The following is a 14,513-nucleotide window of genomic DNA, read 5'->3' as shown; positions in this document are numbered from 1 at the left end:
CGCCGGCCCGGCCCCCGCCCGGTTCGTCTTGCCGGTGGGCTGGACCCCGGCGTGGAGTTTTGCAGCTTCTGTCGCAAAATCAGACTGAAACCGGGATGGGAAGTGGTTGTAATCAATGTCAGAGCCGGTTTGTTCCTCAGTAGCACGGGCACGCCTGCCTGCGTGATTCGCCGGTCCGCACAGCATCCAGTCCTTCAGGCTCGTTTCTTGAGGGAAGGAGTTTTGTGTAAATAGAAACCAGTCATGCGAATTTAGTACTCACTTCTCCACTTAACATCCTGAGAATGAAAATGTTAACTTTATTGTTTTCAATTTTAAAGTACAAATGTTTGAAAAGTTTGCACCCAATTTCTTGTGTTCACTAATTTTCTAAGAAGATAATGTATCAGTATGTTGTCTAAAAGGAAAAAAAAACAGCCTGGAATTATATTACGTGGTTGGTTTGTTTTAATGCTTTTGATTTTCCATTTCTGTGTTCTTTTCTTAGCCCATCAAGGCTCCTGAGTCTGTATCCACTATAATTACAGCAGAATCAATCTTTTATAAGGTATGGTTTATGCAAATTTGTTTGCAAAAAACATCTTGCTGATTCTGTTTCCAATCTCAAAAATTACCACAGACAGTGAAAGCACTAGGGATATATTCACAGAAACTGTTCTTCCTTGCCTAGCAGTTGTGTAAGATTTGCCTCATGTCATTGCTGTTAAGTCTTGCAAGGTAGTTTACCACAGTAGTTTACATACTTGTCATTGTCCCATTTTTTTCTTCCAAGAAAAAGATGCATCTGGTTTCCTTAGTAATTACTGCAATTGAGGTTTTTAAACTTTTAACTTTCACCCTACAGAATTCAAGCAAAAGTGACTATAGCTGATTATTTAAATTTGTGTGATGTTTTCTACCCTAAGATAGAAGGCACAGAGAATATGCCCTGCAGAGGGGATGGGTTGCACCTGCCTTAACATCTGAACTGGCTCCCGGTTCAGAGCTGGGCGCAAACAGTCTTGAACACCCTGGGAACAAGGAAGTTGTTGACTATTGCAATGGAAGCAATGCTTGAGAGCATTTTTACCACCTCGCCAGGGTGTTAATGTTTGAAGTTCTGAAATCTGCTTTTGTTTCCTGGAAGTACAAACAAACTGTTTGAAATGTCTTTTCCCCCAAAGAAAAGGTCAAAATAGCCACTGGGAGACTGCATAGCCAGAGGAGAAGTGGTAGACTGAGCTTCCATATGCTCTCTAGAGACCTGATGCTTCATGTCTTGCATCCCAGATGAATCTCTGTTTGCTGTTGACTAGTTTGGAAGAGAATTAATGTCTTTTCTTGTGTGTTTTGTTTTTTGTTTTTTTCAGAAATTCCTAAGATCTATGTCAAAAGTTTTACTTAACCTGATCTCTTTATGCCAAATGTTTCTATTTTAATACTTCGCTGTGTTGTTGAGAAGGGAATTGTTTGGGATTTTTGAGGTCTTTTAGATCTGTTTTAAAAACAAAACTTTAATACTTCGCTGTGTTGTTGAGAAGGGGATTGTTTGGGATTTTTGAGGTCTTTTAAATCTGTTTTAAAAACAAAATCCTCCGGGATGATGCTTAGCAAACTCTGATATTGATGGTGCAGGCACTGCGTTGAGCTGTGCGGCGCTGTTATAACGTGAAGTGAGTTGCCTTTGCTGCACAGCCTCACACGTTACAGAGCACCATGGAAGGAGGTGGATCTGTGTTTTGGGACTCCTTTGCATTCAGATGAGTGAACTTCTTCGTACACAGAAAGCTGCTTTCCCTGCACACACAGGGAAATTACTACAGTTACTTTTTCTAGAAGGTGGTGTTGCACTCTCCTACTTCTGACAGAATGAGACCATCTCCACTCTTGCAGACAGGAGGTGTAGCCTCAGGCTCCTAGACATTGGTTGACTGCACAAGCAGCGCTGATGACTGCTTAGGTGAGACAGCACTCTATCTTACGCCACCGTTCTTTTGCATGTGGCTGAATTAAGGCTGTCTTTCAAGATTGGGGTAATTTGAGATAATTTAAGATACTGATACTTAAGATATGAATCAGAATCGCAGAGTGAAGCTTCTAAAATCAGATTGTTTAATTATCGTTTGTATGTCTTCTAGGGTGTATACTATCAAATTGGAGATGTTGTTTCAGTGGTGGATGAGCAGGATGGAAAAACATACTACGCTCAGATCCGCGGATTTATTCAGGACCAATACTGTGAAAAGAGTGCTGCACTAACCTGGCTCATTCCTACGCAAGCCAGCCCCAAAGACTGTTTTGACCCAGCATCCTATATCATAGGTAATTTCTAAGCCTTCGTTTTATACAACTACTTATATGTGCCTAGACTAATGCAGAGTTGTGTTTTTTTAAATGAACTTTTGAGCTTGTCACAATCATTTATGCAATTTCCACATTTTAGACCCTAATCCTGTAAGCATCTCGTTTACTTCAATAACCTTTTTTATTTATCCTATGTATATAATATGATTAGCACTACTGCAATGAGTGTGATTATCTGAGTATTTGTGCTCAGGGGCCACAATTATAGTCTTACAACTTTAAAGATCAAATTATTTCTCCTTAGATAGAATCAAAGTTATTACAGTATAAACCTAATATACCAGTCCAAGCTGTTTCTTTTAAAATGACCTGACTTAGCTGATCTTCATCTTGGGTGCTTAAAATACATATCATGCAAGCACTGGCATAGAGAGTGTTCTGCTACTGATTATAAAATTATTAATAATTCAGAAAAGTCCTTTTGATAGGTAGGCCACAAATAGTATCTATTTAAAATATATTAACTAAAGTACTTCACTCAAATAACTGAATGTTTCACATGGAGGGGGAAAAAAAATCAGCCCAGCAAAAATAAAGGTAGAGCTTTCTTGCCTAGCATTTGAGGCTACTTTGCCAGGAAAGTCATTGATTGAAAAGGCACATTCTCTAAGGGATGTTGGCTGTTGTTGCATATTTTTAAGTCCTGCATATTCCAATTTTATACCTTTAAATTTTGTCTTTGAAGATTATTTATTTTTTTTCTAGGACCAGAAGAAGATCTTCCAAGGAAAATGGAATATTTAGAATTTGTTTGTCATGCACCTTCAGAATATTTCAAATCTCGATCATCTCCCTTCCCCACTGTTCCTACAAGACCAGAGAAGGGCTATATATGGACTCACGTGGGACCTACTCCTGCAATCTCCATTAAAGAAACTGTTACCAATAATTTATAATTTTTTAAAGGAATACTTTGGACGAGTTATTTTGGGTGTATTCTCAGGTCTGTGAATCCCATACAAGAAGTTTAAAAAAATTATAAAATGGTCATTTTACTTTATGGATTATGGTATTTATTTATTTTAAATTATATCAGCTCTTTAAAGTGGAATTTTCTTTCCATTTGATGCGTCATTTCTATGCTCTGTTCTTCAGACATTATTGCTCATTTTGGGACAAAACCACAAGTTTCATGTCATCTTCAACTTTGGTAAGCAAATAATTGACTTCTGAAAGTTGCCTTTAGTGTTCTTATTTTCTAACTTACTTTCCAGAAAAGGAGTTAAAAGACAAACTCTTAATCATCCAGCACTTTATATACTCGTTTAATTTAATTAAACTAGTTTAATTAAAAACTGCAGTTTTTATTTACTTCCTTATTTAAATAAGTAAATAATTTAAGACTAGCTTCAAATAAACACTAAACTTGGTCAGTGATGCAGTCAGTTAACAGTTTTCTGTTACAGTGGAGAGGAGTGATCTACTTAGATTTCTCTTCTTCAGACTAAAACCTATCATCCACAAACCAGTATTCTATTTAACAGTCACATTTTAAGGGAATTTTGTTCAGCTGAATCTAAAATGTGGGCCTATGTATGTAGCTTCCTGCTAAATTTTCCTTATGTAAGGGGATAAATTTCTTGGAAAGCTGGATGCAGGTTTAAAATTAACGTTATTTGGCTTCTGGCATCCTCATGGCAGAAATGTCTCTTCATTTCCTGAGTGAGCCAACACTGACATTATGATTTGAGTTTCCCATTGTTACTATTTGTGTGTGTGTGTTAGCTTGGTCTCTTAAAATTGATTTTAAATTGTTTTTTCAGTCTTTGCAATTAATGATGGTAAGAAAGAAATCCTCAAGCAATTAAAATGAAAAAAACATTTGCTAAAGGAAATAAAGACTAATTTTATATATTGACAGTCTCAGTATACCAGTGAAAATATTTAAATAGAACGGGAAAAATGCCACATACTAAATACCAATGTTAAAGTTTTCTGCACCAAACTTTTTACAAGCCAGTCAGCTCCAAACGCTATGAGATGTACTTGCATGCCCTGAATTCCTTGGGGTTAGTGGTTCCTGCTGCCTATGAAGGATAAGAGCGGTAAGTGGCTTTAAATTTACATTTACAGATCTTTTCAGCTTTTTTTTTAATTGGGACATATGTGACTATAGCACCCAGAAGCCCCAAACCAACTTTAGTATATTGTATGAAAGTCTATAAAAGTTGCACTAGACTTATGTTTTAACTTAATGAAAAGCTTTGATTTAAGATGAAATATATTTTGAAAGTCTCAGGTATCCACGACTTTTAATACGGTGGGACCTGTGACAGCAGGAACCAGATAGATTTGTTTCAGTCTGCAGCCTCAGTTCTGCCCTCTTCAAATATAAGGAAGAATAGTCAACCTTAAGGGAGTAGGTGCTAAATTTAAGGGATACTGTCAATAGGTCAAAATGGTCAGAAATTAGCAGTGCACTGCTAATACAGAGTTAAATCGTAAGTAATTTCAGTTGCTACATACATGAGATGTGTGCCCATGTTCAGTGTGTTGCAGTAATTAATCCCAAGGTGACCTCGCTCCTGACCTTCCTCTCCTTTCTCTCATTTCACTTCCTCTAGATTTCTTTTTTTGCGATTTATCTTTATTTCAACTACCATGAGAAAGTAAAAGTGACTCTTAAAAGATATTTAGAGTAACCAGAGTGACTCCCTCCACTCAAATGTTTTCCCTCCTTTCTCTGCAGTCCACAAGGTTTTCACTTGGGATCACTGTAAAGTCCCTGTGCTGCCTCAGCATAATCCATGGAGCTTTGCTCTTCTGTGGGCTGACTTTCAAGCTCAGCTGCTTTCCTTGTCAAATCCTTGTAGGCAGAGGGAAGAAAACAATGCTTACATTCAGTTTTGCTTTTCTGAGTTTCTACAATTTACGCCAAATGAAAAGTACTCACTTGCCATTTGCCTTATTTGTCAATAAATAGTAATATAAAAGGGGCAATTTAGAGAAATATCAATGAATGCTTTATGATTGGAAGTTTGTTTCACAGATGATACTCAGGTCTCTGCACCCTCCTATGTCGAACAGCAGATCATACTGAGAGAGGGGACTGACTGCAGCCTTGCACTAGACACGTAGTTTGAAAGCTTAAGCAAAAGAAAAGTTTGGAACAAGATAATGTCTTACTCTTATGAAAAATAGTATGCCATATAAGTGTTCTACTTACAGTAGCAAAGAGCGGAGCTCCAGGTAGAGGATATGTAACCTGAAACTTCTGTAAGAAAAAGCAAAGAACTGCGAGCATTGCCACCGTGAAATGAAAGCCAGAATTAAATAAAAATGTCATCCCTCACTGCATTTGAATCACCAGCACCACTAAATTTAAGAAAAGTGTATTCCGATTAGATTAAAAAAAAAAATGCAAGAAGAACTGCACAATAAAAACAAAACTATCAAATGAGGTAGTAGGTAATCTAAAACAAATGTGAATCTGCTTCAGTTCTGTTACTTACCTAACTCTGACATAATTATTTGGTTTGGGAAGATGCAAGACTTAAAAGTTTTTTCTTATGAGACAACCCACGGGAACTTTAAACACCTTTTTAGCTGTCTGGTCTTGCCATTCATTAGGGAATGAAATAGGAAAAAATCACACAGAAAAAAAAAAATCTACTTGTCATCTGATTAAACATAAAACTTGTCTTCCAAAAATTTTTGCCAGACTCCCTAATACAGAAAAGGAGCTTTGCATTTAAACATTTTTAATTTGTTGGCTGCAGTGTGATATGAAGCTACTGGTACTACCCCTGACAGAATGATTGCAGGCACTGCACAGTACGGGCCAACTCATGTCAGTATAGCTAATAACTGCACATCAAGTAAACCACTTACGTATGAATTTATAAGGATACAGACAATTGCCCTGATAATCAGCAGAATGCTTGAGGTGTTTGATATAGTCATGCTTGTCAGGGTTTCCTGAAGACACCAAGTACAGTGAGACTGTCTTTAGCTGCAGTTGGCCAATACATTTTGAACCCCCAAAAATGGTTGTTAGGGATGGTGATTAATAAATGAACATCGGTGACATGCATGAAGATAATCCTGAAATTACGGCAGCTGACTTAAGCTTTTGCTTCTTTTTCTGGTCTGTTAATAAGCTGAATTCCATAAAACGTACCTAATGGATTTCTAATTCTGTTTTTGTTAACTTCTTAAACTGACTTCCAGCTGCTGCTGCCTTCCTATTGATACTCATCAGTGTTTCCAAGAGAGGCTCTAAGAAAGGAACAGGTAAGTGGTAATATGTTCATGAGAAAAACCCGTTCTGAAATACAATACATTCCACTTACATGTTTTGACTGCTCTTGCCCGTAGTACAGCAAACCTGTGGACAGGAGAATGAAGCTGGGACAGAGATTTGTGGGAGCGCAGGATCAGTCCAGTACAGACTGCTCAATTTTATTTTGTTTACTGTGAACATTGTTAATTTTGGAGATGCAAACAGAACAAGTAGAAATTGAATGACTCGATAAAACAGATATAAAGCTGTCATTAAAATCGTGACAGCTTAGATTATTTGTTGTTACGTAATCCATTAATAGTACTTACTTTTGTCTTCAGAGCAAATAAAAACAGTAACCAGGTTGCAAATGCAGTTATTCCTCCAACTTGCATTACAGTCATTGTATCGTGGGAACTAAGGCGTAAGAGGCAACCTGTTAGTTCAAAATGCTCAAGCAGAATGTAAGCCAATGAAAGAAAAATGCTTAAAAGATTTAATCTAAAATAATTCCAAGTATTATACTTCTAACTACAGTCTAAAAAGACAAAAAATAATCTTTTTTTAGAGAGCTCCTACTAAGGGAAAAACCTTCCTTAGTAAACACTAAGTATTTTTAGTTTTGTTTTTGATTATACTGGGAAGTGCTAAAAAATAATCCAAATGGGCAAGGATTCTGATGGCAAGGTCCCTAAAGAGAGTGGATCCGCAGGCAATGTCTGTTATTAAAGCATTGTAACTTTATTTATAGGTATTTGAACAATTGCACTGTCCCGTTTTTTCATGTCCAGAGCATCAACCAGTAACATGAGAAGAATGACTGACTCTCCAGACAGCTTCTTATGGACATAGCTGAAAGAATGGGACCTCCGAGAGCAATGTCTCTTTCTGAAAATTTCTCATATTATGAAAATGAAGGGCAAAAGGAAGGCCCACAAAGTGGACCCAACAGCAGAAGGGATATCACAGGATCCCATGGGGACAGGCTTTGCTGCCCTGCAACTGAAGGAGCTGAGCTCACCCCTTATTCTCTCTTTTCTTGTTTGGTATCCCCCATGCCAAAATTTAGGTAGGCTTCATTCTTCCATCATTGGACTGTGAGTGGATACACTACTACTGATTTCATGGCCTTCTGTTAAGCTTCAGAGCTTTGTGACCAGCCAACAGACGTTTCCATTAAGCAATTTTAGTTCTACAGATGGAACATGTAGCTAAGAGCTAAAATACACGGAGCATATATAATATACTAAGTAACGAATAGAACATGCAGAGTGTGCCCTGATGCATACGTTGGAGTTCCGTCTGCCAGCAGGAAGAAAATATCCTTTTTGTAGTCGTAGGAAATCAATATTAGCCAAGAACGTTTGCCTTGCAGAACAGGAAAAAGTTTCCATGACAGAAATAATGCAGACATTGTTTTTTTAAAACTACTGCACGGAGTATGTGCCAGCTACTGGTGAGACCCGTGTGTGTGCGTGAGTGGAATTTGGTGACAGCTACTGGAGTCAGGCTGGGGGTGTGGGCACCCTGGCCTGTGGTGCCAGCTGATGGAGCCGGTGGGGGTCTTTAACCCCCGGCCGCTGGGGCGGGAATGGTGTTTGTTCCCAAAACTAGCTACCGGGGGGGGAACAGCACCAGTGGCTGGATGGGACTGCGGGTCGTGGCCCTGTGACTGGTGTTGGCTGCCAGCGGGGACACGTGTCTGTATCTTCCCCAGGTCTGTGCGTGGGGTGTGCGTGTGCATTCGTTGGCAAACCTAAAGCTGGAGCAGCCAGCCAGTTGGGAGGCCTCATGTCCGGCACAGGGTATCAGTTAGTTGGGGGGTCCATGCTGGTACGCCCAGAGGATCATGTAAATATGGGGAGCACAAGGGATGAGTGTGCGAGTGCTGTGTGTTTTGCTAGCGAGCACCAAGTTGGGCCAGGATCCGGGCAGGGGTGCTGGGTGGGCGGAGGGGCCATGCCGGTACTCAAGGGATGCACAAACGTGCGTGTGCCTGTGAACCTGGAGAGTGTCGTGTCTGCCTGCACTAGTGACCTCCTGTCTCTGCCAGCCCCAGAGGAGGAAGGGACGTGGCTGTCCATGTTTGTTTCATGTGAGTCCTGCATCTAGGTGCTGTTGAAGGCAGCACTGAGCCTGTGGCAGTGCATGTGACCGGTTGTGTCAGTGTCCTCTGTGTGTATGTGGGGGGGTGTCCGCGTCCGTGTGTCTCTGTGATGCGTGCTCAGCTTTGCTACTGAACCTGCAGGTTGAACCTGCAAACGGGATAGCGACTGGCGTGTCCCTCAGCCTGGGCAGAGGCCCCGGGGCCCTGGGCTGGGCTCCAGGTGCTGGCCCAGAGAGGTCCTGGGCCAGAGCGGCTGGAGGAGGCAGCCGAGCTCCTTACATCACTTTTGATGCACTGTCATGGGGAACAAACTCAGTCTATTAAATACAGGTCACAATTAGGCGAGGATGGTTGGAAATACCCAAAGTGGGTGGGAATTTAACAATTTTCCATCTAGAGAAAGGTGCTTTAAATGTGCCAGCACCTGGCTTTCTCAGCCGGACCACCAAGGTCTAGGGAAGTAGCAGCAATGACTCAACTATCCCTTCATTAGGGAGCCCCACCACAGGCGTTTGGTTGAGCATTAATATCAAAATCAACCCCACTGTGGGATGGATGGAGATCCAGGGCACATTTCCGAATATGATACTGGATCATTGCTTACCTTACCTAGTGAACCACCACATCAAAAAAAGAAACAAATAAAATTTTCAGGGGTGGGAGAGGCTGAGGGATATGGGTGGCAAGAACTTGACCAACTCACACTTGAGGATGGAGACAAATGTATTAAATTAACTAATTGTCAGTGGGTAAAAGCACCAAAGCACAATCTGTTACACAGAGGTGGAATATCTAGGTACCAAGCTAGGTCATACTGGGTGGGGAATTACCTCTGCCGAGGAAATTATTCACGCATTTAACCCCTGCTATTGATAGGAAAGTTTTTAGAGTTTGTAGGTTTTTGTAAGGAATTTACACCAGATTACAGTGCTATAGCAAATCCCCTGCAAAATTTGCTGCAAAGTACAGGAAACTGGCAGTGGGGAGAGGAGGAGGCCAACATTTGGAATAAAATTATTACACCTGTAAGGGAGTCAGAAGAATTTGGAAACACCATCAGTGGAGTCTACATGATGTAAGAAATAGCCTTGGAGTATGCAAGTCACTGCCTTTTCAGTGTAGAGCATCGTGGACATGGCCAGAATTATTCACCGCAAAGGGAATTAATGATGCCAAAGAGGTTAAATGACAAAAATGGGACTTTTTTGGCTCTTTATGGGATGCCAGGAATACAGTTTTTGGGGTGTGGAACGTGAAAGAAATAGCAGATGCATCTGCACATGCAAATCACCTCCAAGTGGAGGTGGGGCTGTTAAAAAAAGGGGAATTAACCTCTGAACAAGTATGGACAAATCCATGGACATGTTGGTGGCAACTCTGGGAACTGAATCAATTAAAGTCACAAAAGAATTCATGCAGTCTATCTGTATGACCCTAGATAATATAACATGGGATGCTGCATGTATAACAGTACAATTAGCCCTTAATCAACATCTTTTGCATATTATACGAGACATCACTCTATATCTGTGGCCACTAGGAATATGGGCTCACAACTTGTCATGCAATATAAAATCCCGATGGGCTTTTAGGGATAAACAGACTGCTTTCTGGGAAGGGTGTTCAAAGGGGATTTGACAGTTTTGAGTAAAGGGGATGGGAAACGAGACATGGACCAACGCACAATTTAAACAGGGTTGGGGGTTAGTGCATATGGAGTTGGGTAATACACGGAGAGATACGGGAAATCTGTACACCAAATGGATCACAATTCATAATAAAACCCCCTCAGAATCAGGCTCAAGTAAATGCGGGTATGGATGGGAAATTTTGTGGGAGGAGTGGCCCTTACAACCACTTGGATTTTCCTGTGCCAAAACAATACATGGAGGATGGTTTGCATTTGGGCAATGGCTTTGTTGAGAGGGAATGCTACCCTCCTGTGGGAAAACATGACTGTTACGCAAACACAACTGATAAATAAGTGGGCTTCTTCTAAAATGTGGCTAGGGTTCCCCTTTTGCTGCTGTGCCTGAGCTACTTTGCCATGCCACATGACAATCTCATTCATCCTGGCAAAGTCTGGATGAACACAAAAACCAGGAGCTGGCCCCTACAGTTTAGACTTAGCTGTAGGTATCCAGTCCTAGCCTTGTTTTGAGGTAGCGCAGCCTTCAACTTCAGGTAATGCAGTCTTCAACTTTACAATGAGTATTATACAAGAAGCAAAGATCACATTTATTGTGGCTGGTGATTATGATTAACAAAGGCCTTAATGGCCTTACAGAACCGAGAACAAAAATATTAATAGATGTAGTACTGTAGTTTCAACTGCTCTTTACAGTTATTGAATTAGAAATATCAGACAAATAAATTATAGTTTTAATCTATTACCACACAGATAGAATCGGTACATGTCTTAGCTAACAGAGTACATCCTTCTAAAATGATGAAAGATGAATGTGATGTCCCAAGCAGAAATATTTTTACAATAGTTAATAGTTGTCAATAGTTATTTTTGTATGCACCCCGCCACAGAATCTTGCAATTGTTGACAACGGAATTTTGCATTTGGTGAGTCTCTCTCTCTCTCACCCACACAATCACGCTTACCTTCAGGAAGATTACATTAATTTCTTGGTTCAGCCCTTCTAGTTGGCAATTCTAATGCTGGCTCTTGGGGAACATCTGCTTGCTGACTGACTCCTTTATTCTTGCATTTGGCTTACAGCTTCAGTGAGGTTATTTTTCTTTGGTAGCTCCTTTTTTGATAACTTCAGTCTCTTCAGTGACTATAACAACTTCTTCACGGACAACGTCGCCAGGTGGGTCACTCATCTTGATGAAACATTGAAGTACTTCGATGTCTGTTTAATGAAACAGAAGTATAATTGGAATCTAGCTGTGGATAGAAAGGTTGGTTTTTACCTGAAAACATCAAGATTATACTGTGCTGGGCACTGCCCCTCTAGCTGACTCAGAACAGTAAACCCAGGCATCTTTGTGCTTACATACGGCAATTTGGGCTCCTTCAAAATTTTCTGAACTCTTTTATTTAGGGCGAACACAGCAGGAGTGTTCCTCTTTTCTCAGGAAGCAGTTTAGTTTTTCTTTAGGGGCAAAGCTACTTTCAGAAGTTCCTGCTGCCCTCCTGCGCATTCTGTGTTCATGGTCCTTGTGTCCACTTCTGTCCTGAAGACCATCACCTCTCTGCCTTTGTCAATGCAATGTGCCTTGCTGTAAACCGGCTCTGTTAACTGATCCAAGTTCAAAACACACACACAATTTTTTTTCTTAACACAAATCTTTCTCTAGGGGACATCAGTAGGAATGTTTATTTTTGTCTTCAGAAGGTCAAACTCTGATAATCCTTTTGAATGTATGTAGTATCCTGTACAGTCAATGATCCCTTTCTTTCTGATAAGAACATATTTGGATAAAATCACACTGTAAGGCTGCTTGTGGCAATGAATCTGAAATACGTAAGCAGAGTTTGGGAACCTCTTCTCTCCCAAACCTAGATTTCAGTAGGCCATTAAGAATTAAAGCAAAGGTACCCTGTCCTGTTAATCAGCGTGCCTTTCTCGAGAGTATCTATTTCCCAAATTACAGGAATCCACATACAGAATTTTCCAGTTACCTCTCTCCTCAAGGAGGCAGGACATGACAGAGTGAAAATGTCGTTTTGCTTGTTTACAGAGGAATGGGGGTTTTTTGCATCCTGCATACGGAGGTAGAATATCAGGAGATCTTCCCTCTTTGGTCTTTTGGTGAGGTGCTCCTTCCACTAGGATCTTGCTGACTCATCTTCTGTCTGACTCATCGTCATTATGTGCCGGGTTGTTTTTTCCACGTATTTCTCACCTTCCAAAATGTCACAAAACAATTAGTGACTATTAACTTCAAAACAAGAATCCACTGAAGACAGCATAATGAATGGCTGAGGGAAAGCTTCATCAATACTTCTCAAGAAACAAGGCCTTTAACTGTGAGATCTTGGTGGTCTCTGTGCACCTATCAGTTCAGTGCTGGATGCACAACCTAGCTGTAAAGTCTGACTGCACAAAGTAGTCATGGCATAAGTGTTTAAAAATTAAATACACATTCAACAGAACATCATCAAAGGTTATAAGCAAATATCAGGTAGTAAAGCTTATTGAAAAACTTACCCATGTTCATCTTTTGCATACAACCACGAGTGGGACCGTCATTCGGTGTGCATTTTGTGTCAGGAGGATCAATAGTTTTTCATGGTGCTAATCCTAATAACTTCTGTTTCTCTCTTAGATCCTTGTTTCTGAAGTGCTTAGTAACAGACCACTGCTAGGCAAGAGAAAAGTTTTGCCCCCTTTCTTCTTCATGAGAAGCTGATCACAAACTTTGGAGGGAATGGAAGTAGATGCTGCATTTATTGTTGGCCAAAACAAAACCAAAAGCAACTGCTTCATACCTGCAGAGACTGCAGAGCCAGACTGTGGCTTAATTGCTCCCTTGGTGAGGTAAGTGGAAATGGTATCTTGAGACTTAATGCCTCCATATAATGCTATAAACAGAAACAAGTACTGTGGGATAATGACACGAATGTATTTTGCTATATACTTCCTCTGTAGGCTTTCAAGTCAAGCTTAACCTGTTTGTAATGACCTACCGCTCACCCTGAATAAGTTGAGAACATCAGAAAAGGAACTGACAAGTTCACCTCAGCTTTTAGTGACCAACAATACTTTTGACCAACTAGTTGCAGTACGTCAAGGTAGAAACAAGTAACAATGTTTGTTGTAGAAAATTAGTGTAACAAAACCCAGTGCGAGATCTGGGAAAAATCTATTTAACAAATCTCTTAACAAGTTGGTTTTACACACTCACATTAATACCATAAAGGAATGGCACGTGTGATATGCTGGCTTGCTGCCATCCTCCTCTTGCAGAGCGCAGGGCCCGCTGTTGAGGAGCCGCCTGTGAGCGCGCCGGCCCTCTGGGCTTGCCCCGCTCCTTGTCTGACTGACGGAGCAGCGTCCGTCATTATCAATACAGACCACGGCTTTCACTCGTGTTCTGCTGTTTCCGCTGGTGCTGGCACACACACTGCCATCCGCATCCACTGCCCTCACTTTTCTGTTACAAATCTCTACATTCTCTTTCCCCAACACTCAGCAGCAGCGTTTCAGATTAACTAAGAACAGATGTACTGGGGCAAACCTGAACTCCGCGTAGTAGCCCAGCTCCAGTAACGGCCAAATCCCAGCTTCCAATGCCTCGGGGAAGGGTATTAAGACCCGGGCAATCACCATGTTACTTCCTGAAACACTCTTACGTTTCAGAGGTGCATGTTTAGGACTCCTCAGTAGACTGAACTGACTTTCCCAGTTCTGCTGTATCCTTTTTGATGCAAGTAACATTTGACTGCACATAACCTTCAACAGCACACTTGCAGGAACACCGTGCATTTTTTTATAATAACAGAATACTCACTGAAGTGTTTTCTATTTCTTCTCTAATAATTTCTAACATTCAAATTCCTCTTAACAACAAGCTGGTGTTTCACGGGGGATCATTACTGAAGAGTAATAATCGTTAGACCCTACCATACTGCTTTTCCTTTCCTTTTGCCTACAGTAAATTTCATCTGCCAAATGCAGTCAGCAAGTTTTGTGAAGGTCTTCTGTAGTGTTTTATTACCAATCTTTGTTTTTACAGGCCTGAAAAGCTTACTCATTAGCTTTTTTTGTTGTTGGTGCTGTTTCACTCTTCACTCCCTGTAAAGATCAGATGAGCACGTTAAACATCACAGGCCTCTCTACACAGCACTAGTGTCACACACCTCGAGTGCTGGGGCCCAGT

General features: G+C 40.7%; 1 protein-coding gene across 1 annotated transcript; it reads left to right on the top strand.

The window, feature by feature from the left end:
• Positions 1 to 487: 487 nt before the first annotated feature.
• Positions 488 to 3,485, top strand: GATAD1 (GATA zinc finger domain containing 1; the record flags this gene model as incomplete). Its single annotated transcript, XM_009583573.1, has 3 exons — positions 488 to 547; positions 2,118 to 2,301; positions 3,049 to 3,485. Coding segments are annotated over 3 exons (435 nt in total), but the record flags the coding sequence as incomplete, so codon positions are not given.
• Positions 3,486 to 14,513: the final 11,028 nt, after the last annotated feature.

Source organism: Fulmarus glacialis, unplaced genomic scaffold (assembly GCF_000690835.1).
Source record: "Fulmarus glacialis isolate BGI_N327 unplaced genomic scaffold, ASM69083v1 scaffold3398, whole genome shotgun sequence".
NCBI lineage: Eukaryota > Metazoa > Chordata > Aves > Procellariiformes > Procellariidae > Fulmarus > Fulmarus glacialis.
This window is presented reverse-complemented; position numbering and strand designations above follow the sequence as displayed.